This window comes from Acipenser ruthenus, chromosome 10 (assembly GCF_902713425.1).
Source record: "Acipenser ruthenus chromosome 10, fAciRut3.2 maternal haplotype, whole genome shotgun sequence".
NCBI lineage: Eukaryota > Metazoa > Chordata > Actinopteri > Acipenseriformes > Acipenseridae > Acipenser > Acipenser ruthenus.
In genome coordinates this window covers 12,984,312-13,010,746 of record NC_081198.1, presented here as the reverse complement: position 1 = coordinate 13,010,746, position 26,435 = coordinate 12,984,312, and the positions used below count along the sequence as shown (strand labels likewise).

The 26,435-nt window shown below is 36.3% G+C and overlaps 1 protein-coding gene and 1 long non-coding RNA gene across 2 annotated transcripts in view; one reads left to right on the top strand and one right to left on the bottom strand.

Moving 5' to 3' along the window:
• The window catches only part of LOC117404818 (potassium channel subfamily T member 2), a 47,010-nt gene that overhangs the window by 13,711 nt on the left and 6,864 nt on the right, over nt 1-26,435 (bottom strand). The window contains exons 2-20 of the mRNA XM_059031815.1: nt 26,227-26,306; nt 25,961-26,057; nt 25,314-25,352; nt 25,029-25,077; nt 24,577-24,636; nt 23,585-23,659; nt 22,767-22,850; nt 20,192-20,286; nt 12,778-12,958; nt 12,105-12,269; nt 10,603-10,739; nt 9,459-9,522; nt 7,070-7,178; nt 6,553-6,661; nt 3,732-3,881; nt 2,693-2,922; nt 2,007-2,223; nt 680-785; nt 388-560 (exon numbers count right to left, since the gene is read on the bottom strand). Coding sequence (XP_058887798.1) covers nt 388-560; nt 680-785; nt 2,007-2,223; nt 2,693-2,922; nt 3,732-3,881; nt 6,553-6,661; nt 7,070-7,178; nt 9,459-9,522; nt 10,603-10,739; nt 12,105-12,269; nt 12,778-12,958; nt 20,192-20,286; nt 22,767-22,850; nt 23,585-23,659; nt 24,577-24,636; nt 25,029-25,077; nt 25,314-25,352; nt 25,961-26,057; nt 26,227-26,306 — 2,220 coding nt within the window. The remainder of the gene's footprint in view (nt 1-387; nt 561-679; nt 786-2,006; nt 2,224-2,692; nt 2,923-3,731; nt 3,882-6,552; nt 6,662-7,069; nt 7,179-9,458; nt 9,523-10,602; nt 10,740-12,104; nt 12,270-12,777; nt 12,959-20,191; nt 20,287-22,766; nt 22,851-23,584; nt 23,660-24,576; nt 24,637-25,028; nt 25,078-25,313; nt 25,353-25,960; nt 26,058-26,226; nt 26,307-26,435) is intronic.
• Nucleotides 5,979-8,772, top strand: LOC131738134 (uncharacterized). The gene is made up of 3 exons (XR_009329668.1): nt 5,979-6,083; nt 7,100-7,191; nt 8,332-8,772. It is a non-coding gene; the product is annotated as an uncharacterized LOC131738134 (long non-coding RNA).

The following is a 26,435-nucleotide window of genomic DNA, read 5'->3' as shown; positions in this document are numbered from 1 at the left end:
CTGCCATTGCCTTTCATGTCCTAGTTCCAGAAACTAATGTGTAAACAGGTAACACAGCTGGAAGATATAAGTCCAAGATATAGCACGATCATTTATGTTAAAGCAAGAATGAGAGGGCAAAAGGAAAAACAGTTTCATTTCAATATTTGAGGCAAAGGAAAGGTACAAAATAAAAACCAAATATGACATTAAAATGGTATGTGATTGTGTTTAGTTTACTAGGTAGTTATATTCACAAAACAATAGTTTTTGTCCACCAGGCGGTGCAAGAACATTGCATCTATTTCACTAAGTGACAAGGGGGTGGTACTATTGCTGTATGAGGTGATTGTTCACATTCCCTTTATAATAATAATAATAATAATAATAATATTTAGGTCTACTTACGGGTTATCCAGTAGAACAACTATAGGGTTGAGCTCTGTTTTTGGTCTATAGTAAGCCCTGAGAGGAACAATGAAGTTGTACAGGCCATTGCCAACAGTCTCTGCAGAAACGATGATTAACTTGTTTTTAAAGCCATATGATTTTGCATCTTCATAATAGTTATGCTGACAACCCTAAAAAAAAAAAAAAAATAAACAAAACATAATACAAATTACTGGTTTAGTAAATGAGTTACTGTTCATATTATCTTTCCATGATACCCATGTATTTAGTTTATTTAGTGATATCTTACCTTATCAAGTCTTAAACAGCAGAATGGCACCTTCTCTCGAAGCAGGTGGCAAAATGTTGGTGAGCTCCCAATGTAAGGGGAATTTGGAGGATAACCCTTTATATATCTAAAACAAGATAAATGTTTGTTTTTCTTGACTGCATTTTTTTTTATGAACAATGAGTATACATTAATAGCTGGTGAAGGTGTCACAAATTGGTTGCAGCAAATTGAAATTCATATTGAATAATTCACATCATATTTTTATATAAAAACTCTAATCAAAATGTGCAGTTGTTCACAATATGGCTTTAAATGTCACAGTATCTGTAAGAAATCAATTAGCAGCCTGTTTAATTGGAACATACTGTACAAAATACATTTTTCCACTATGAATTACTGTGATTGATAGCCATTAACCTGCAGCGCTACAAAGATTAAAAACCCAGATAGTGGTTTTTTTTTTAGTATATTAATTACTGAAAAAATCCACTTACAGTTATGTTTCTGCGCTTACTTACTGCATACTCAATTGCAATAGACACTCAATTATTCAAACACATTTCGTTTGAAAAATCACACACATATTGAATATGTTTAGGGCATCTTGATACTTCAGAGTTTCAGACAATCAGGTTTTGGATAATTAAGTGGTCCAGGAGGGCCGATGTCCCTTCTGGCTTTTGTTGCAACTGTGCCCTAAATTACTTAATTTGACCAATCAAGCACTTATTAGAAGGTAAATTGGTTCAATTAATCAAAGTTTGAACAAAAACCAGGAGGGCATCGGCCCTCCAGGACCAGGATTGGGCACCCCTGCTTTAGTATGATTCCAGGTGTGTATACCTTCTGTCATGTGAGATTGTGGTTGATATTTTCCCCCATGGGCAAATCACAGGCAAATTCCCCTTCCATAGCAATTTTCCCAGAGTGGAAAATCAGGTCTCCTATGTCATAAGGAATATGCACACATACATCCACACGCGCACGCACGCACGCAAACATACATACATATCATTCGATTAACATGAATGTTTTTCATTCATTTTGTTTAATTCAGCACTTACCTGCCTTATAAAAATTTGAATACAGTACTATGCAAATGATGTGCCTGGCAGTTATGATAGTAAATATGGTGTTGACATTTAAAAACAAATATTTATCAAGCAAATAAAAGCTGACCTTGGAATGCAAGTTAATCAGAAAACACAAAATTTGTATGAAAGCAAAGAACTTTACACAGCTAGTGTCAACATTTCAAATGCAAACTATTTCTTGACCTTGGTTTTATTAATCATTTTATTGTTGCTCTTTGTTGTTACCATCTGGAAAGGATATGATAACTTACTCTTCCCCTGTTGATTCTTCATCGTCTGAAGGTGCTGCTTCATCTTCTGATTGGTCACTGAGTAAATCACATGTTTGAACGGATGAAGCGTCTGCCACTTCTAATACAGGTGCGATGCTGGGCCTCCTTCCCCCTTTACAGCCATCAGCAGGAAGAGTCAAGTTTGGACCACTCGAAGATCTGCACCCTGTGTCATGCAGGTCAATAGCAACTGTGCCTACATACAAAGGTACACATACAACATATCTTCATTAGTTAGGTACGTAATCTAAAATGACACCAAAAATAGTTGCATGTTGCTTTGTTTTGTTTTTATGGTATCATTCCCATTCAGGTTATATATATATATATATATATATATATATATATATATATATATATATATATATATATATATATATATATATATATATATATATAATTATATAATACAATATAATTAATTGAGTAATAGTATTTGTTTAGATTAACTATTGTGGTTTTAGGTGTTTGCTCCATCTAAATAGTACACCAAAACTTACTACGGAAATAAATGTTTCATGAATTATGTACTGTATGGTCGCAATCACTTTAATGTATTGCATTCTAAATGTAGTTCATTTATTCCATGAGTTGTACATTTAAACAGATGGTAAATGTGTATTCATTTTTAATGATTCAATAAAAACAAATACACATATACTAACCCATACTAGCGATAATACTGTGTACAGGTAATCGAGAAGGGCCCTGATAAAATGAATTGGATGTCCAGATTCTTTCTTCTTCATCCTGTTTTTTAAAGGTTGAATTTTCTTCCTTGATGATGTTGATGTAAAAACAAGTATCTGTGGAATTCATTACGTAGCGAGGCCCTGGATTTAATACAATATTTTTATTGTCTTCTCTCCGTACACCAATCAAACAGACTCCATATCTAAATAAAAGAAAGATTAACAAACAATAACTTCTCCATGTTGTTCAGGGGTTAAAATTAAGGCTGACACATATACAATTTTTTGTAAATGTGGAAATTACCTGCAGTAAACTGAACGCAATCGTTTAAATGATAGACAGGCCCTATATTAGCTTTTAATTGGATATTACAGGTTTTACAACTTTAAAGGTTATGCCTTAGTTAAGATTGTGACTGTAAGTTGCCCTGGATAAGGGCGTCTGCTAAGAAATAAATAATAATAATAATAATAATAATAATAATAATAATAATAATAATAATAATAATAATAATAATAATAATAATAATATGTGCACATTCAAGGTAATACCATTCATTTCCATTCAGTTGCAGAGAATTAAATAAAAAAGGAAGACTTTGTTATTATCTTTACAATAGTTTTGCAACTCCTGCAACAATTGTGATCTCATGTTCTCATTCTGTGAAAGCCAATGAGATGTGGTCTCATGTTCCAGTGCCAGTGTCATCCAGGAGGTTATTGGATGAAGTTCAAGTTGTATGAAGGCAGAGAGCAGCGAGCAGAAGCTCAGCCTCTTGGAAATGAAATCACCCAACACATGAAGTGTCGATCATTAATGGATCTAGTTCAGTTTTCAATAAAGTGTTTATCACAATCGGATCTAGGTTCAGTTTTTATTGATGTGTCTATCACAATCGGATCTAGGTTCAGTTTATAATGAAATGTCTATCACAATTGGATCTAGGTTCAGTTTTTATTGATGCGTCTATCACAATTGGATCTAGGTTCAGTTTTTAATGGGTTAACTCACTTTTTGTGTGCATGGAAGGAGGCATATGTGAAGCTCTTCCCCTCATACTCTGCAAAAAATATACTTTCTTCCATGACAATATGGTGGACTTCATTCCCAGAGCATTTCCCATACATCTCCTGCCACTGTTCTGGCGATTGCTGGCCCTCCCTTCAAATAAATAAATGAAATGCACAAAACATATAGGCATAAAGCCAGACCAATATTTACTGCAGTTTCTAAAAGTACTAAAACAATATACATTATTATTTTGGCATAACATTTTCTGGGTATGAAAACAGTACCACATTGAATGAAAAAATAGAAACACATATAACTAACTAATAATTGAAAATTCACATTCATTTATGACAGCACTTTTTATATGCTTACTTTTTGTGATGCTCCATAATAATTAGGTGAAGCAGGTAAACACCTTAACAGGGAAGCGATTCTAGTCATAATCCTCAGTTCCCTTTCAAATCGAAGACGACCACCAACATACATATGGGATATGCCTCCCTTAGGTAGGTATTCACTGAGCTTTTATATCAGAGCTGCCGATAGGCCCCTTCCTGGGGTGACGTCCTCGGTCCCACCTACCGAGGGATTAAACAGTCAACCCACAGAAGCCATTTTCTCTTTTGCCTCTCACCTACGGTAAGGTAAGACTTCTGTGTTACTGAACTGAGCGTGTTTTGAAAGAGCTTTTCCGAGTCGACTGCAGTTCCCCTGCATTCGTCCTGAAAGCTGGCTTGCTGCTTTCGTGGAATCAGCAGCTCTAAACTTTAGCTTCTTTCTGCTCCTTTCCTCACAGCTTGCCTCGCTTGCATTGCAGGCTGTCTGTTTTTACTGTCTGTCGTATGTGTGCCACTGCCTGTGCAGTATTGATTTAAAGGAGTCCGTGTGTGTGTGTCTTTTCAGCCTACACTTTTGTGGAGAACGCAGTTCCTCCACTGGGGCTAGGCTTTGCTGTACCCCCGCCGTTGAGTGATTCCGCTGGCTGCCGTGCACGCAGTTGGGTGAAATACAAAGAAATATTATTGTGTACTGTTGTTGTTGCGTGTCCACCTGTGTGTTTGACCCTGTCGCACAACCTCGCTTTGCCTGTGTTGTGCTGTGAATTTTAACTGCAGTGCAGTTTTAAAAAACAAACAAACAAACAAACAGACAACAACAGCCAGTCAGCCGTGTAATTCCTCCACCAGGTCTGTGTTCTAACCTGCCCCGCTGTAGAGTAGACCTCGCTGGCTGCCTTGGCCTGCCCACCCCGGTGTGTCGGGCCTTCAAAAAACAGAAAAAGTGTGTTCTCCCCCCTGTTGTTTTTCAACTCTCCCGCCACGGCTTTGGCCTGTGTGTCTCCCTGGTCTATGCTGCGCGCTGACCAGGTGTGTGACTACACGGGGTCAGGGTAGGCCCCTGCTGCATTAGCTGCCCCCCGGTGCTTCGGTACCTCGGTACACGCTCAGCCCTTGGTACTTCGGTGCCTCAGTGCGCACGGTGCTCGGTGCACACTGTGCTTGGTGCACATGGTGCATATGGTGCACATGGTGCATATGGTGCCTGGTGCTCACGGTGCTCGGTGCACATGGTGCATATGGTGCCTGGTGCTCACGGTGCTCGGTGCGCACGGTACTTCGGTGCCTCGGTGCGCATAGTGCCTCAGTGCACATGATGCTCAGTGGAGGATAGGAGATTGAACTTCCTCTGCCCAGTGCGGGCATTGAGGTGTTACGTGGATAGGACAAGAGCTCTGCATCATTCTGAGCAGCTCTTTGTCTGGACCCTAGGACAGCCCCTCTCGAAGCAGCGACTGTCACACTGGATTGTGGACACAGTCTCGTCTGCGTATGACAATGCTGTCTTGCCCCCACCTGGGCGGGTAGCCTCGCACTCTACCAAAGGGTTGGCTACATCGGGCCCTCTTCAGAGGGGTCTCGCTGTCCGATATTTGTACTGTATTCGCCTTAATGTGATAGATCCTTCCCTGCCTTCATTAGGCACAAGGGTCCTTGAGGTTGCCAGCTCACACCGCTAACCTGCTCTGGTATACTTTCCATAAGTATGTTGGTGGTCGTCTTCGAATTGAAAGGGAACATTAGGTTACTTACCATAACCCTGGTTCCCTGAAAGAGAAGATGACCACCAACCAGCGAGGTCGCATCGGTCGCCCTCACGGGTTCGACGCAAAAGAGAAAATGACTTCCGTGGGTTGACTGTTTAATCCCTCCATAGGCGGGACTGAGGACGTCACCCCAGGAAGGGGCCTATCAGCAGCTCTGATATAAAGAGCTCAGTGAATACCTACCTAAGGCAGGCATATCCCATAAGTATGTTGGTGGTCGTATTCTCTTTCAGGGAACTAGGGTTACGGTAAGTAACCTAATGTTTTTCAACACTGCTAATGTATTTTTTTGTTTGTTTCTTTGTTTTTTCCCTCTTCTGTCACAGTATAGAGTATGGAAAAGGCAACAATAATGATAATGTATTTTACATAAACCTTCTTTTAATCAGGCCAGTTTTCTTAATCGCTTGCATGACATGGGAGAGATGGCACTAGATAAGAAATTAATCATTAAGCAAACGCTATGAAATTATGAGTAACATATCGAACCGAATAGGCCCTGGTTGTTCTAAATTTCTAAAGCTAACAGGAGTGTTAAAGACAAAAAACAGGTGTTTGCTTATTTATTCATGTCTGTTCAATCTTTTGCAAATGTTCCAGCATGCAAACCTGGTAGCAATGCTTTTTGCATTTGACCTATTTTAAATAGTTGTGTTACATTACAGCTGTATAGTATACTTTTATAATCTGGCATTGATCTCTAGGTACAGTACTTACTGTCCTCTTGAGGTATGAACAAGCAGGGTTATCAAGGTAGATGTTGCTGGGCAGATGCAATTGAGTGCCAGCATTGCATACTTAAACTCCTCTTCACAGACCACGTGATCTATAATGTTAAACAACACCTTCAAATCACTGCTATAGAGAACCTTAAATCCAGTTGTTGACAAGTCATTATTTGTACCCTACCTTAGTTAGGATATTGCAAGATATCCTCACAGTTAGAGTACATAGTGTATAACTACAACTTAAGTATTAAGTATGGGAATAATACAAAGTAATTTTCACTGAAAATCACTGCCTCTAGGAATAAAACCATGCAATAAACAAATAAAATACAGATGGCACATTACAGATTATGAAAACATTTTACTGGTCTCATGGTATCCTATAATGATTCTCGCTGAAATTATGTTACATTTTGAAAGTAATTCAGTACAATAAACTAGAATTTTGATCTACCAAGGTCTATAAAATCTCGATATGTTAATACTGGTAGAAAAGCTGCTGTTACCTGCAAATTTTACATGAAATTTATTCTCAGGCTTCAGTATCTGAACATACAGAGGACGATTTGGGGCAAAATCCTTAACAGCCCAAGCTCTTAAAATTGTTTGGTGATCCTGAAACAAACAGGTAACATGTAAATTCAGATACTTTATTAATGTGAACAATTATGTACTGATGAGATACATAATTTACAATGATATACCGATAAGCTTGTAATAGCATGGTGTGGGGTGTATGGATTATTTTAAATTCCTCAGCTGGAAAATACTGCATAATAAAGGACACATGTATGAACTGCATATAAACAACAATTATTGTTATGCATGTATAAATGCTGCATATGAATTCAGGAGAATGAACTGCATGCCCATAAATTCAGTTTCTAAATAGGTGAAATGTCTATCACACACAGTTACACGCCTTGCAGTATATTTTAATGACCTTTCTCTTTTTTTCCTTAAAAAACTGCCCATCTTGTGTACACAAATAGAATGCATTTCATTTTATCTTCATCTTTCTGCAAAAATCAAAGAGATACGATGGCACAGGCAGCATTTGCCAAAAATAAAATGGTACCGTAAAAGGCCTAGGTTTATTTGGAATATCTTTCTTTCGGTATTGGGTTAACATGTCAGAAAGTTTAAAAAGTACAAAATAACTTATTCTGAATTCACAATTTCTACAGACTATTGATTTTCATTCACAGGAGGTTTGAGAGAAAATAACAATTGATTTATGTAATCTGGTAACCAGGAAAAACCTGTTGCAATGGTTGTCTTGGTTTTCAATGGTGTCCTGGATACCATTTTAAATCAACAATCTAGTTTATTACTGTATATTACTTTCTTGAGTGTTTAGCTGGGACTGGTAGTGTAAGGTGTACACTGGGAATGCTCCAAGTTACCCCACATCTCTGTTAGAGACATGTAACTCTCTCAAGGAACAAATGATGTGCCCCCTTTTAAAATCCTTACATTGATATCTTATATGGGCCTACGTGCCTTTGTATATCAAACATCTCATCTTTGAAACTCGTTGCCTTCGAACATAAAAACAGCCTCTTCACAACACCATACATATTTATTTTAAATCTGACCAGGATTGCAAATCCTGTAAATACTGACTATGACCATAACATATTATTTGGAATTGTTCTATTTTGTATACTTTTATTTTGTATTACTGTTTTTATGACTGTTTTTAGTGTTTTTGTCCTGATTGAATGATTTGCCATTGATTTTATTTCTTGCCACCTTCTCCTAACAGGACCTCCTTGAAATGAGAAGTACAGCTCAAGGGGTCTATCCTGGAAAAACATTTCCTAAAAACTTTGCCTCAGCATTGGCCAGGACAGAGAACAATTGGAGACAAAGGAGAGTGATATGTTACAGTTGCACCTTCATGGATGTTTCAAAGTTAAGAAACCATAAAAACAGGATCAGTGAAAATGACACTGAGAGGAAAGGGTATACAATTATGTTCATATAGATTTTTTAGTGGATAAAACCATTAAAATAAACATTCAACTGGGTAAAAGGGAGATGTCTTATGGAAAGCAGTCCATCTCGATTCAACCACTGGAAAATAAATAAGCAATGATTAATAATCCCCGGTAAATTATTTAATTAGCCAGGGGATTGTTGAGAAAACACATCTTATTAACTTATTATGTATTAACGTAACAATTAGGAATTCATAAAAAATAAATAAAATTGATGTGAATCTCATCATGTTTGATTTTAAATAATCTCTTTTTTTTTTTTTTTTAAGGGAAGTCAAAATGCTTTCTAGTAGTCCATTGTGAACACAGCCATGCTGTGCACTGCAATGAGGCAAATAAGTAAAAGCATAGCAAAGTGTAATAAAGCTTAGTGAAAACATGGTAAAACACAGGTATGATAAAGCATATTAATAAACATGGCAAACCAGGGTAAACTATAGTAAATGCATAGTATAACCATGGGAAAAGCATGGGAAAACTGCAAAAGTACCATGGTTTTACAAGATACAGTCTATTCAATTGATCTAAACGTTGGCAAATCTAAATACCACCATCCTTAAATCACTAAATAGGATATATTATACATTTTTACAGACACAAATGCAGTTATGGCCAAAGGTTTGGAGCACCCTATAGAATTAACTAATTTACATGTTTTTATTTTGGTTTTGTTAAGTTTTGTTTTAAAGAAAATAGGTTTTCTCTTCATCCCAAAACACTATAGGCCTATATATATATATATATATATATATATATATATATATATATATATATATATATATATATATATATATATATATTTATGGAGTTTTTTTTATAGCAACCAAGCCTAAGATGCAGTGGTATCTGAATCCCAGCACAAACATAAAAATATGTCTTTTGAAGAACTTACTGCAGCTGTCCGGTCCACTTCACATCGACTACTTAAAATAAAACAAGCTTCTGCATTATCCATCCTGTAACAATTAAAAAAGGAATTGTGATAAACAGTGTGTAGCAGTGCCATTAATCTATATATATATATATATATATATATATATATATATATATATATATATATAACCGTTGTTATATATTTTTTTTATTCAAATAAAAACTAACATGGCTATTATCAAAATGCATTTAAAAGGTTTCAAGTTTGGCATTGGTGCATGTTAAAATTTGATTGATGTATGTAATAAAGCCAATATAGTTTGCGAGTTGATTACAAGAATTTGGTTCTGAAGCTTCACAGGTCAAGGAGGAAAAAAATGTGATTATTTATAAGCTGTATCAAGCTGTATCAAGCTATGTTAGTTACAATTACATACGATTTAACGTTTTCTATTTTTTTTTTCTTTTTGGTAGTCCACCAAAATATCAGGGAACAGTCTGAATGCAACTGCACAACCAGAGTAGAGTAGAAAAACAATACAGAAATCCACTACAGTTTACTAAAATAACCACCTACGTACAGACTGAGATAATCATTTATAATAGCAAACCTGATTCTGCTCTGGCATGAGAACAAAAACAACAGCAAATAAGTACTAACATTTGCTGTAAAAGCAGATGCAGTCATTCTGGGTGAATATTGTTTAAATAAGAAAATGCTTTCAGTGGTAAGTATTTTTGTTTGAACACTAAAGTAGTAATACTAAAAGAACCTTGATCAAATTGTTTGACACACATTTCAACTTGTCTTTCTGAAATCAAGTTTATTTCAGTGTTACTACTTATTCACCATTGAGTGTCGTCATAGTTAGAGTTGAACACTAATAAATAAGCCTCTCTTAATCATACATGTAAAGTATGTGTACATACAGTATCAATAGATAGAATAGCTTGAAACACATGTTTATGCCTTGACTTATGACATCCACAGTGACTTGAGCTAGTCTCACTTCAATCAGATGTGTGGTTCTATGGGTATAAGTGTGGGTGTGACCATCACCTGGGATCTGCTGAAGGCACTAATGAATGAATTTATGATTGAGTGTTTTTGATGGTGTGGACGGGATATGCATTCCCTGCATAATAAATGAACAGTCGCTCACTTGGCTCTCAGAAGGTCTTGGTCTTTCAAGGCAGATCCTTGTAGATAGATAACTCGTTGGGACCACATGGGAATCTGCAGGACTCTTCGAACCTGGGCATCCATTTCAGTTGGGCAAAGTATCACAACATAATAATCCTACAAGTAAATAAGAACACTTAACATCTGACATTTTATTATAGAACCGTTTTCTAACTCATTTCGAAATCCAGTGGCTTTGGCTGAACATTAAAGCCTTATCTTAACAAGAATTGAGTGTAAGTGCAGGTGGTTTAACACCTTCTCTCATCTGCGCTCAGTTTGGGAAGCGAAGCATCGGCACAATCTTCCACAATGCCACTCCGCGTAACTGCATCCCTCTTCTCTGAATGGACAGCTTAATAGAGATCCCTGCTATCATTGGTTGATTCAGGTGCCCATTAAAAGAAAAATATTTATGTTATGAACTAGGTTGGTTCTACCTATCACTCTCTGTTTTATAATAAAAACTTGAAGTAGCCAATAATAGAGCTAGCAGGGAGGGACTGTAGTTAAAGTGAAATATGGGGACTGGTATTTAATTATGATCAGCTCAGTTACCTGGAGGTCATTGACAGAGACTGAATGGAAGACTGAATAGAAAGCTTTCTCTGGGAACAGTACAGAAGTTAGGCAGGTATGGGCCACCTTGCAAGCGTGAGCACCTTTGCTGCCTTTGTGAAAAATGCTTTCCTGTTAAAAACGTACTGATGGTACGCCTTTGCGTCTTAAAAACCATATGGAAGTTCGCATGCGTACCTGTGTACCAGTTATGTTAGCCCATGCAAATAACCCCTCTCATAGTGCTGAGTCAACACCCAGGGGGTGGAAAGTTGTCGTTAAGGCAAAAGTGTGTGGGGGGGGGACATTACGGCCATTATTAACATTAAGTAGATAGATTATGTTTATAATTAGTCATGCTTAAAATTCTAAAGTAGTGCACAGCACACAATCATGCTAAAGAATCATAAAGTGCAGTTAACATATTTATTGACTGATGAAATACAATTCAAAGTTGTTTTGTCATTTGAAATATTTTCACAAAACAGAAATTAAACTTTAAAGCTATAGTGTGCAGTGCAAAGGCACATCTCTTGTAGGTGAAAAACGCTAGAATTCAAAAAATATATAAACACATTAAATTTTTGGTCCACTAAAATAAATGGCTTTGCATAATCTCTGTAAGAAAGAAATTTGAGTGTCCAGTGTAAAAACAAAACACGAAATAATATATTAACGTAGCATCCAGAATAACACTATAGCATAAAAATGTTTGATTTTTCCTTATGATATCAAACCGGGGCGTTGACTCGGCAGAATCCGGTAATAACATAAGAAACCTCTTCGTTAAGATCCCCTGATGTTAAGATCAATTAAATAGACAGTGTACTGTACAAACTATTGATTCTGCTGCTCAGGACCAAGGATGGCATTACTTGAAGATGTACAGCTTATAATAGAGCATCTTCACTGTACTATAACTACCTGTAATCTGGGATGAGCATAGAATTCATTCAGAAAATCCATTAGCAGGTCGATTTTGAGGGAGCTGACACACAACACAACATGCTTCTCTGTTTGTGCTCTGTGGCGGCTGTAGTTTCCACCAGACTTTTGTCTCTCCATCCATAAATAAGCCAACTGTTCAAACTGTAAATATAAAAAAAGAAATACTGGTTGGATTAATACTGAATGATGTTTGTCTGGACAACTTTCTTAAAAAAACCACCCAACCACACACTTCTGACTTTCTCCACAAAGATATGCAGATGTCTAAAAAGCATATTTAAATAAACAATAGTCTTGCAGTTCTGAAACAGGCTGAGAAAGTACTCACAATTTAGAGATGTTTGGATATTTCTTTGACATTTTACCTTTAATACAGTAAATCAGGGGTATCAAATCACAGTCCTGCAGGGCCATTCCACTCCAGGTTATACAGCTAAAATTATATAATTAACTAGTTCAGGATCTAGATGGCGGTTTATTTGATTCAATTAAACCATTTAGAACTGGGTTTGAACAAAGACCAGGAGTGGAATGACCAACTTTGGACACCCCTGCAGTAAGTATTAGATATGCAGAGGTTCATAGTTAGTTACCTCTGCTAACAAGCACCGTGGTGCAACAGTTTAGCAAATCTACCCACACATCTTACCTGAATGGGTAAGACAACAAGGGCAACACAGATCATAATAACCACCAGTAACTTTGAAGGCCAGATCTTGGGAGTGACGTCCCCGAACCCAACTGTGGAGAAGGTGACGATGCAGAAGTACAGGGAGTCAAACAAGGTCAAGTTGTTTCCTGCCCGCTCCAAATGCTGAATCCCACATATGCTGAAAAGAAACACGATTAACGGGATGTTTGAAATAAGACAGCTAAGAGATTTAAAAAAATGCACGATAAGTACCAAAAGCTAATTACTTGGAAAAAAGGATGGTTCAAAGGTTCAGTGATATCCCAGGATAAAATCTTTTCAAGTATCATTAGATGATTGATATGGAGGCATTAAAACAGATTAAAGTGAAATGTGCAAGATGCTTTTCTTTGTATATGCAAGGATGCAAGCCACAGACTAGTCCTATTGTGCAGAAACCGAGAACACTGAAAAACAACCAACAACAGTGAACTAAGATTAGTACTAGCATAGTGCGAGCAGTTAGTGGTGTATAGACCCAGCTAAAGAGAAGAGCTGGCACAAATTGCTTCTAAAAATGGCTTAGGTGTTGAAGATGAACAATGAAGGCCAAGTGAAATTGACTTGAGGTTGTTCTATGGATCAACACAGATTGCTCAGATTATATCAACCAGACTGCCCTCTTGGGAATGTAGGATAAAAGGAAAGATTGTCATCACAAGGCCAAAGAAAGAACAATCATTGGTGTTATTCTCCACTGGAATCATAATCATTTAAAAAAATAAACACTTAAGAATTTAAAACGAGGACCTACAGGGTGAACTTTGTATTAAAACAATGATTAAAATAAAAATAACAAAAAACATGTTTGAACAGCCTTTGCTAATCTAGTGAGCCTACTGAGACTACAGCAGAAAATGTAAAACCATTGCAGTGTCAATATGATCTTTGCACACACCTACACACTCAGGATTAAAATGATACTACATGCAAATCTTAGTTACCAGTGCAATAGGTTTATTGATTTGTCGTCTCTTGTCAAGGGCATGTTAGTTTGTTTTTCTGATAAACTATTTTACAGGAAATTCTTTTTTTCTGCCAAAGCCAATAGAATAAAAACTAAAGAAGTCTCCTTATGTAACCTTTCTGTATGCTTCTGTGGGGGGGGGGGGGGGGGAACAGGAGCTAGGGCTCCTCCCCAGTTACGTCCTGCCAACAAAATATCTGCCCATGTCTATTTTAACCCCAAGTCACACCCTTATTTTCTGTCTTGATTTTTCATTTCCTCCATTCTCCCTTCCTCCACTAGGCTGTGTCACCTCTGCAACAGTCTCATTTCTCAATCTTAGAGGCCCTGCCGCACCAGCAAAATCTCTTTAGTTTTCCCATTCTCTGCCCACTCTATCTGTCTTCCCCTCTGGAGCCCAGCCATTCGGCCTCGACTCCTTGGAGGTGTCTCTGTGAGAGTTGGGGGGAGATCCCTGGCCCTCTCTGCATGTTATTTATTTTCTCTTTTCCAGCGTTCCAGTCTCCCTGCAAGCAAATTCAAGCTCTACTTGAAGACCATGTCGACCTCCGTCAGCATAGGTGACCCTTGTAAGCCTTCTTTGGAATCTTTGGACTTCTCTTCATCTCTTTGATTTGTCTGCTAACCTATTTCCGGTTCCCCTGGGGGTGAAGTAATGCTTGCTTCCCAGCCTTGGAGGCCAACCGGTTCGTCTCACCTCTGCGAGGGCAGCTGTCCACTAGCCAAGGGTAAACCCTGGCATCTTTCTAACTCACAAAGCACTTCTCTCTGATTTCAATTCCTGAGAGTCTTACTCCATGCAGTCCTTGCTCCTGTCTCATGAATAACTGTTGGACCCACAAAGTAGACATCTTTACTACAGCCATTTGAAATGTTCTATTTTGCATTTGTATAATGTTCTATTACCTGTCACTAAAAAGCAAAAAAGACCGAACCGAACGCTGTGGGGGAAAAAATTGATTCAATCATATGGCCATGGTCAAGTCATCCAATTAGGACTAGGATTATAATTAGACAGACATTTCGCTGACCTGTTTAAACATTAAATACACCAAATATTTCAGAGCAGTATAAAAGCCCAAAAATAGTGGTACTTGCTTCCTTACTAAAACAGAGTGCTGTCATTCGTTGAAAGGCAAGCATGCAACATCTCTCAACAGTTGCTGTCGACATTCTCTGTCTGGTGTGGATTTGCTCATACTTGAGACTGCACGTCTGCATCCACTGAATTGGTTGGAAATGTAAGGCAAAGTTTTGCCAAGTTATACAGATGTGGACATCAATTAGAAACAGTCCCAAAACTCGATTACCCAAAGGTATCTGGCATTCTTTAATAAAGTCCATATATGCAGCACGTTCGTTGTCATGTTATTTGTCCCATCCAGGAAACATGCCTATTCGGGTCTAGAATTCTAACTGCGTTTAATAAGTAAACAGTAGGTTGTCTGAACCAAGGTAGCTGTGCTTGATTGTACCTGTAGTGCTGATTTTAGTTGGGTACACCCAACACAGGAATACTTTTTTGTCAGCCGCACGAAGAGCACAGCATGTGGTTTTCACTAACTCTACTATGGGTAAATATCGGGACTTTCTTCCTATGCATCGGGACGACATTTGCTAGAAAATACCGACCATATAGGGACTGTTGGCATGTATGGTAAACAAGAAAGTTAACCGCTTTGGAGTATTTTTTTTTTATATTACATTTCCTTAAGTTTTAGTTTTTGCCTTCAATGCATACAGGAAGGCAAAGAAATAAAAAAAGCCTATCTACAGAAGAAAGATACGTAGTTTGCGTCGCTTGCGTTGTGCAGTAGTTCACAAGGTTTCTTTACTCCCCTCACCAACTGAAAGTGTCCCAACTTTTCACTCTTGCTATCTGGTCACCCTAGTTACAGCCCACTTATAGTATTTTATATTTATTTTGAGTCACTATCATTTCAGTTTCTCTTGAAGGTGTTTAGGTAATATGTGTCACACTTCAGTTACCTGACATAGTTGATTGATTTCTGATAGGGTATTAACTTCAGGAAGTTGCAATAATGTTAAACTGACAGCAAGCTTGTTGTGTCCAGAATTGATTTAAATACTAATTTACAGCATAAGACTGCATTTAACTCATTGCCATATACTAGATAATAACATATGAAATGTAAACTGCGTTCTAACATTACTGGAATCATGTAATAATTATATCTAGGAAGCTGCCCAGATGTAAATATAATTGTGTCTAATTTCATTACATTGCTTCAAAAGTTGGAAAGAGATAAGAAAAAAAAAACCCTGCATAATGGCTTCTGAGATCTGATGAGATTTGTGGATGGTCCCTTTTATAATCCTACATACATGGTATTAGGTTAGCAAAGCAGTTTGTCATACCAAATAACCAAACTCGATCTGTAATCTGTGTAGATTTCTATATGCAGATAGGGGTTTTGGAACATGATTGAATTTTATCTCTCATCATCCTATCTGTGCTGTCTGCTCCTAATCAGGTTCTTAAAAAAAATGATGATGATGGGGGGGGGGTTGTTAAAACATGGAATCAAAATGGATTTAATTAGGAGTTTTTGCCACTGATCAACACAAAAAAAGTCCATAATGTCAAAGTGAAAAATAAAATCTACAAATTGTTCTAAATTAATTACAAATATAAAACAGAAAATAATTGATTGTATAAGTATTCACCCCCTTTGCTATGACACACCTAAATAAGCTCTGGTGCAACCAATTGTCTTTAGAAGTCACATAATTAGTTGAATGGAGTCCACCTGTGTGCAATTAAGGTGTTTCACATGATTTCAGTTAAGTACACCTGTCTCTGAGAGGTCCCACAGTCGGTTAGTACATTTCCTAACAAAAACTACATCATGAAGACGAAGGAACATACAAAGCAAATCTGGAATAAGGTTCTTCAAAAGCACCAATCAACGGTAAGATATAAGAACATTTCCAAGGCATTGAATATCCCCTGGAGCACAGTAAAGTCCATTATTAAGAAATGGAGAAAATATGGCAAAACTGTGAATCTGTCTAGAACAGGCCGTCCTCAAAAACTGAGTATCCGGGTGAGAAGGGCACTAGTCAGGGAGGCCACCAAGAGGCCTATGGCAACTCTAAAGGAGTTACAGTCTTCCACGGCTGAGCTGGGAGACACTGTGCATATGGCAACAATAGCCCGGGTGCTCCACAAAACTGGCCTTTATGGGAGAGTGGCAAAAAGAAAGCTATTGTTGAAAAAAAACTCAAATCAAATCTCGGCTAGAGTTTGCCAGAAGGCATGTAGGAGACTGAGACCAAGTGAAAGAAGATTCTATGGTCTGATGAGACCAAAATAGAGCTTTTTGGCCTCAAAGCTAAGCGCTATGTTTGGCACAAGCCTAACCCCGCACATCATCCTGAGAACACCATCCCTACCGTGAAGCATGGTGGTGGCAGCATCATGCTATGGGGATGCTTCTCTGCGTCAGGGCCTGGAAAGCTCGTGAAGATAGAGGGCAAAATGGATGCAGCAAAGTACAGAGAAATCCTGGAGGAAAACCTGCTGAAGTCTGCAAGAGACCTGTTACTTGGGAGAAAATTCATCTTCCAGCAGGACAATGACCCCAAACATACAGCCAAAGCCACATTGGAGTGACTTAAAAACAAAAAGGTCAACGTCCTGGAGTGGCCCAGTCAAAGCCCGGACCTCAATCCAATTGAGAATATGTGGAAAGAGTTGAAAATTGCTGTTCACCAAAGGTCCCCATCCAACTTGATGGAGATTGAGCAATTTTGCAAAGAAGAATGGGCAAAAATTGCAGTGTCCAGATGTGCAAAGCTGGTAGAGATTTATCCAAATAGACTCATGGCTGTAATTGCTACCAAAGGTGCCAATTCGTAGATTTTATTTTTCACTTTGACATTATTGACTTTTTTTGTGTTGATCAGTGGCAAAAACTCATAATTAAATCCATTTTGATTCTCATTTGATTCTCAGTCTCATCAAGCATCAATGGAAAGTACTTTTTTATCTGCACTCTTTAGCTGCTCAATTTTTCATAGCTGTGAGACATAGTTGTTGCTATAATGGAAAAAAATTAAGCTCAAGTGCTTTGCATCTGTTGGTTACTTATTTCAACTAAAGATCTGTAGTGCTTCAAGATTCACCATGTTCTGTAAACAACTCCCTGCATGCTCTCAGATAAAATAAATAAATATATAATCATATTTGCCCCTGTCAGTATCTGTTCTGCCTTTTGTTTTTGGCTTGATTGTAATGAATGTGCCTAACTAACAAGTCAAAGGTAATGTGTTAGTGTATATAAAGAGCTGTATGTGACATAAGCAGCACAGGAAAACAAAATTGCAATAATATGATTTTAGAGGTCAGAAATGTTTACAGTATAATGACAATGTTAATATAAACACTATTTGCAACAGATATATTAAGTTCAAAATGAATTATTCAGTAAAATGAGATCTGCAGAACTTAATAATTGCATTTAAATAAACATTAGTTCATGCAACAACAAGCATGAAGACTGATGTAAATTACAGTAGGCAGCCAGTGGTAGTTTGTGTTGTATAACCCATTATTGTGTCACTCACCAACTACAGTACAAATTAAAGGCATTATTATTTCAATTTAAAACCATACACTTAACCGTAAATACATCACTGTGGCAAAGTGGTTTGCAGTGAGCAGGTGTAGTAGTGATGTGATTACGTAACAGAAGACAAACAACAAAGTTCAATGTCCAAACAATATGTTTATTTGTAATCCTGGTCTGGTGACCACAAAGAATAATCCCAGGCAATACACAGCAATTCCAAAACACCGGGTTGCAGTCCCAAAATAATAAGACACAGTTCATAAATAATAAACACAGCAGAACACACACATAGACACACGTTCACAAGTCCAGATTATTATTGTGCTTGTGGTGTAATACAATTTATTAGTGTTATCTGTTTTTTGTGCTGGCCCATAGCAACAGCACCAGATCGTGTTATCCATCTAATAATAACTTGACAAAACAAACAAAACACTCATGGTAATTTTACACTCGTCCTTCAGCAGTTTGCTCTTAACCATTACAAAGGAACAGATCACCTAGCCATGTCCCCTTTTGTACCTTCAGTTACGCCCCCTTGGTTAGCGAATAAAACCGTTTCTCCTCCAATCTGTGGTTGCCACATCGCTTTCCCTCTGGAGCAATGACTTAATGTACCGCAGCTGTACCCCCTTTCTAGATGGCCGACTTCCACTTAACCCTAGCAATGAACTGTTAGGCCATCCAGTCCAGGGCACTCTGTTCCCTTTACACTGCGTCCTCACAGGTCGGGAGGGAGATCTATCACCAAGAATCATTCTGTCTCTGTCACACACACTTAAAGAGTTTTCACGTAGTATAATAACAGGTAGGGTTGCTTAATTTCATATTTGTTCCAGATGATTTCATCCAGGCTGTAATTCCAAGATGGGTAGATCTTACAAATCAGTATCAAATTATAAATTAATCCTAAAGAAATGCAGGATCTGTTGATAGAATTTGATCACTAAGGTAAATACAACTGTAATCACATATACTGTGATTTCTATGAAATCAAGAAACATGTAAGTCAAATTTCAATCCAGAATATTAACAGAAGTTAAAAATAAATAAATAGATGTTCTGTTTTCTTCTTGGATGTTTTGTCAGTTTAGTCAAAGACACTTATCTCAGAAGACATGTATAAGTCAAAGAAACCCAGTGGGGAAGAAAATCTAATGGATCTCAATCTATTCTGCCAACCAGCAGGGGCTTTAACACTTAGGCTATAAAGGCAGCAAGGCATTCCTATTGTACCCTTCTCAGGACATGCATATGCCTAATGGCTCCTAATGATCTTGAGGGGAAGTTAAAAGGAAAAAGCTGTCTGGCTTGTAATAGGTCTGTTTTTTAGGAAATCTTCTGTAAATAAAAGAAACAAAAAAATGAGTTTTTGTTCATTGAGAGTGAATTCCTTTGAGATTTCAGAGTAGAAAGTTCATGTAAAAAAGAGAAAACGACACAAAAAAAATAAAGTGTTGTTTGAAAATAAATCCAATCTGTTGCTTCTTTCTCCTTGGAATTACAGATTTGAAAACACTTAAAGAGTAAGTAGCGGAGTTCCGAAAAATATAGCGGACACTTTGAAAAGAGTTCTGAAAAAGACTTTAAAGCTGTAAGTGTAAAAAGTTGTCAGGATGTTAACAATGAAAAGAAGAATTACAGGTACATTATTTAAACAGTGGGGACATACAGCATTATATTTTTCAGGACCCTGCTACTTACTCTTTAAGCATCAGCATATCCGACTCAACACATGTAATCCAAGACAGCAGAAGCATTTTCATTCAAGCCTATTGCAGTCAAGGAATTATATTTGACAGCAACTCACCAGGTAAAGATGAGACACAACAGAGTGGAAATCAGTATAAGAAGCTGATTAAACATGGCAGACTGCGTCCGCTGGATGGCTCTGTGAAGGTCATTCTAAACAAACAGAAACACAACTTGTGTCAAAAGTTTACGTTTTATATAAGGGTTAAAACAGAAAATCCATTATGACAGATATACTTCAGTAAATAAATAAACAAAAACATTGAAATCCTGAATGGCAAGTCACTTAATTACACAGACGTAATGGAGACATGACGACTGCATTTTGAATGGAAACAAAAGAGGGGTTTTGAAGGAGGCATCTGATTGATAACAGCAACAGCAGATAGTCAAGTAGTCAAAGAGGGAACAATGCATATTATTCCTTTTGTTCTGAAATGGATTCAGAAAAGGGCTACAGAAAACCCTGTAGTCTTAACTTTACTTGTGCCGTATCATGGGCATTCTGGCAGTATATTATTCAAAGTACTGTAATCCCAATTGTTTTGATATTTTTATTTTGAAATGATGGTTCATTAAATCAACATGAGAATAAAATCCAACCCATTTCTCAATATGGTATAGTTCCCTCTGCAATAACACTTACACTCTGATTGAAATGAATGTTTTTGTGGCAACAGAAAAATGGGTGCACTATGATGCTCAAATGGTGTTTTTGGTTTCATTCTCCAGATAATTTCAAAATTCATTTTGTAGGGTTAATATTATGTGCAACACATTTTATCCATTAAACCTAATGTAGTATGGTTTCATATCTCAGTAAATTAAGTAGACTATAAACCTGAGACAAAAGCACTTATGAAGCTGTATCCATCAGACTTTGCAATTTTGAAAGCTAGCTCCTAAAATGCCTCACATTACTGGTCATTTCTAACAACAGTTAGGCTTACTAAATACCTGTAGACAAACAACATTACAATATTGAATCAATTCCCATCTTACATGTGGCTAGGTTAGATAACCATATAACCATAGCTAACACATATACTTGTTGATTTTGCATTAACATTTCTTTTCAGTCCCTTCATGATTGAAAGTAGATGAGTTTTTAATGATGACAATTACTTGTAATTGCTATTCGTGGTTAGGATGGTAGGAAGCCATTAGAAGTATTAAAGGAGTACATATTGCAGAACAATAAGTGCAAGTAGTCTTTTTATGCAATGTCAATGTCATGGATTTTTCCAATCAGATTACATTTGATGGTTAACAAAAACAAACAAAAATAGTTATATATATATATATATATATATATAGACACACACACACACACACACGCATCCTCACTATAACGAACCTGTCGGGGTCCAAGCCTTTTGTTCGTTATATCGAGGGGTTCGTTATAGCGAAAGGTAATTGTAGGTTAATGAGATGAGATTGTGAATAAAAGTAGAATTTCATGTACCTGTTTGTTGCAATATAACATTATTTTCATTTCAGATACATAGTTACACAGCGTGCGCTTTTTATTAAAAAAAAGAGCTGACTTCACTGCGGAGGTGGCATCCCATGTGTACAGACGACAAAAGATTTGGGAGACTCATGTGAGATATTTCAATTGGACACCAACCAACAATTCGATTCTATGTGAGGCAAGTTAATCGTGTATTAATATTATTTCGTAGCAGTTTACTACACATGCTGATTTGCACTTGCAGTCTTAGTTTTAAATAATATAAGGTTTTAATATTAAGGATTTCATTACATTTGCTTGTCTTAATTTTTATTGTATTTAAAATTACAGGAATACTTTGAGGAAGACCAGTATGAACAAAATCGCTCAGATAAGGCAAAGAAATGAAACTGAAAGTAATCTGTTCTAATCTGCACTGACTATGATTTATGTGTACCGACTCTCCCGATCAATTAATAACACCGATCAGCTGCTCACTCATCAGTTTGTTAACAGGAATAGTGAACGGCTGATCATTATAATAATTTGATTGAGATATTATCTATTATCAACTAATGCAAGATAAAAGAAACTTTAAAATATTGATAAAAACACAATATAAAATAAATACTGAAGACGGTATTGTGTTTTTTTTTTATTCTTTACACTGTGATGCTGGCTAGCAGTAAGGAACAAATCAATTTAGCTTTAAGGTTTAACCCTCAATTTATAGATGATGAATCGGTATTCATCATCAGTAATGTTTTTATTTAATAAAATTAACCCAAGCACAATTTCTCTATGATTTTAATAACTTATTACAACAAATAAAACATTTCCGTACCACAGATCTCCTCATATATTTACATTGCGGGGAATACACGCCCACACCGGTTTGGTGACAACATGGCGCCAGTGCCGACAGTTGGCCTAACTCTCTCTATATACGGCTCTGGATTAGGGTAGGTGAGCAGTGACATCACAATAATATCATTCAAAAAGTAAACATGCCCAAGACTGTACCCAAGATTCTATTTTTAACAAACTGTAAATGGATTCTTTGATTTTCAAATGGATTGAAAATAATTTATAAAAGGATGTAACAGTTCAAAAGTGATAAAGCAAAAGTTTAGTCATTTCAAATATGGGAATATAAATTAGGATCAGAGGTTATACTTACAATCATGTTCTCCAGGGCATGCTTGGCTAACCAGCAGTTTAGGAAGACAGGAATAAATAGGTTCCTCAAAGGAGGCCAAAATATCTGAAATTAAAATGATAGAGATTCAAATAACCGCATACTTATAATAGTAGTCTCCAGATGTGCCTTTTCCGAAGTGCTGGGGGATACTGCTGGAAGGATGAAGACAGGGCAAAGAGGAGAAAGATATCTTCAAAGACATTGAAAAGGTCAGCCCACTATTCAAAATAGTATATTATAGGTGCATTTGTAAGCCAGGCCTATTCATGACCACCCTCTTTCCCCTGGGGATATCACACCAAAAATGTGTCTGAAGCACCTACCTATCCACGTGAAAAACCACAATACATTCCATCAAAATATTCATGACGTATCGCTTGCCAAAAAAAGTAGAAAAAGGCTGACAAAACCATGATGTTGTCTGCATTTAGTAAACAACTATAAAATGATTGCTGCCAGACCCTTAGAATACCATTAAATCTTAATGTATAATTCCAATTTGATGAGGGTAATGCTAGAACATCTTTTTTTTTATCATCGTTTGTAATTGAAATTAACTTAATACAATTTAACTAAATGAAAACAGGCCTAGATATATTGCACACAGAACAGACAACAAATGGATGAGATAAAACACAGGAAGCCAACCAAAGCACAGAAGCAGAAATAAGCCTCAGGATATAAGGTTTCTTAAAATGTTATTTTTGGCTTCAAAGCATTAAGTAATGGCCAGCAAAGAGCATGAACTGACTAGAGCTAAAGCTATGGAATTTCCAGCAGCAAGAACCCCCACTTACTGTTATGAAAAAGGGCATTGTGTTGATGATTTCAAGGATAAAGGGGATTCGAACAATCTGTTCCCAGATGTTTCCCTAATAAAAAGAAAAATATTTCAGTTAAAAACAAAGCTATGTAAAAGTGTGTTTTAAAAATAGGCTGCCTTGCAATCAACAACATTCAACCCAACACTAATTAATCAGTCTTTTGTATTTTATGTCTTTTTCTCCTGCTCTATATATATCGATTATTGCATGAAGAGCTTATAATCAAAGTTGTTTTAACACCATAAAAACAAAGTATTAATAGGATGTCACCAAAGAAGGCCCTGGTCGTGAATTTGCTTTACTAATTTAGCTCAATTATATATATATAAAAAAATACCTTAATCATAAATATTATTACAAACCATTTTTTATGGTCTCAATAATGACTGTTGTGTCAGCAGCTTTGGTTTTCTAACACAATTGTAATTAAAAGGAAGCAACAGTGCTAACAACTTCTAACTACAAAACAGAATAAAATAAACATTTGCATGTTTTCAAGTGCTAACCACATTTATAAACAGATTGTATGGATGTTGCAATTTTTACTTATTGTATGTGAACTGAAATCTTATTGCACAACTTATTGCAATTGTCTTGCAATAAATTAACTCCACAGGATATTTTCTGGGCTATCAGATTTGTTTAGATTAAAGTATGAAATTATCTTTTTGTATTAATGACTTTTATACTTTGTCAACATGTACTGTTAGGAAGCCACCTACAGAATATGACACATTGAATGCTGTTTCATCTGCCCCACTCAACAGGAAAAATGACAAGTCACACACTAATCCTGCAGTAAACCCAGGGAAGGCTCTGCTGTAACACGCTTGACTTGTCTCACTGACACTCTATGACCTTTTCCATTGTGACCAAAATTGAAACGGAGACCAATGAATACTCTTGATGCACAAAGTTCATGGAAGCATGTTGTTTCCAAGGCAACCTGATGAGTAGGGACTTACCTTGTAACTGAGATATGACAGCAACATTGTTTCAAAGAGGCTTATCAGGGCCACTGTGACCTAAAACAAACACATTAGGGTTTTTTTGTGGAGATTTGATGTAATATTTTAAGAATTTTAGATTTTTTTTTTGCAAAAAAGAGGCTTCCATATTATACATATATCTTTGATTGTAATTTTGAAAATAAACTACTCAAATGTATTCCGAAAAAAAACATCCTGAATAAACTGACATAATGTTTTGTTTTTTTTTCAAAAATAATTGACAATTAAGTTATACCATACCACCAATATGGAAAGTTTATTTTTCGCTTTAACTTTTTTTGATGTTTACAACCATTCTGAGTCAGATAATTCAGTATTTTAAAATTGTTGATTACTTTTATGATCATATATCCAGGTATTTAACAGAGCAACAAAATATCAAAACAAATTTAAGTTTTTTCCCTTACCTGTAACCCCCATAAAGGAAGACTCCTTCTCACCCAGATAACAGGTGACCTGGTACAAAAATGAGAAAAACCACAAGAAGCCTTCAAAACTCCAGAGTGGCTTTAAAATGGTTTTAAAAAAAACATACAGTACTGGTATTGCAAATCCATTTGTCTTTTAGTATTTGCTTTAAAACATTTTTGTTTTGTTTTTCTTTTTTTTTATAGATATTTTTAATGAAGATAGTTCGTAGTAGGCTACATGTACATTATATTGGAAAAAATGTAAATACAATTTCAACTTACCAATCAATTGTTGTGTAGTTTTGATTGGAACAACCCCAGCTTAAAAATAGATAGAAAAGTATGCCTATCACAATTGCTTGAAAGTAATACTGTATTTCTTAAAAAATAAAATGATATATAAACACAATTTTTCCTTTGTATCTATATCAGTCTAATTATATCATACTGTAATTCATTATTTTAAAACTATGTTTTCTGTATGTGTCCTGTCAACAAGACTGAGGGATCCAGTTGCATTATTTTTTTTGTTAAATAGCAAAGTGTAAGTGGCTAAATTGATTTTCCCCCATCAATAGACTACCACATATGTATAATGTCATGTAGATTAATCAAACATTGTACATTTCGTCCATTATGTGGTGATAGCCACACTTCAGTTGTAAATGATTCCACCTCCAGACTATCAGTATACAAAATATGTATCTATATTTTCTTCAGAATATAATTATACTTATGGAAAGATACAATGACTAACTCATTTTATATTTTGGATCCAGTTTAACACCAGTGAATTGTATTACATTATTAGTCAACGCCATCCTCGTTGAACTGTTTTACTGTCTTTGCCTTTTCATGATGTTTTCAATTAATGACATTGTTTTAAATGAGCTGAGCACAGTAACAGTGTAACTGTGTATATCTTTTACCATGCATTTCCTTTTGTAGGGTCATCCAGGACACGGAATATGTACAAAAGGCAGCTTAGTAACTTGAGAGAAAAATTGAACAGACGTATTCTTAGACCTGTGAAGAAATACACAGCCTATTAAAGTTTTGAATAATGTTTTTCAGTTTGTGGAAAAAAAGAAAAATGTTGCCCATGCATTAGTGTACATATTAATATTGCACGTGTTTTAGTAGCATCAGGTAAGTCTACTCTCCAAAGCATTACAGGGTAAAAACAAATACTTACTTGATCTTTGGTTTTTGATGAAAAATAGCTTCAGTCTCTCTTTAAAGGTATTTTCATTTACATAGAATTCCACTTGCACCCTGAAAAACAGTTTAAACAATTGAGTAGAAGCATTTGAAACAACATTAATATGTAAAACAAATGTCTGATTAATTTATTATTATTATTATTATTATTATTATTTATTTCTTAGCAGACGCCCTTATCCA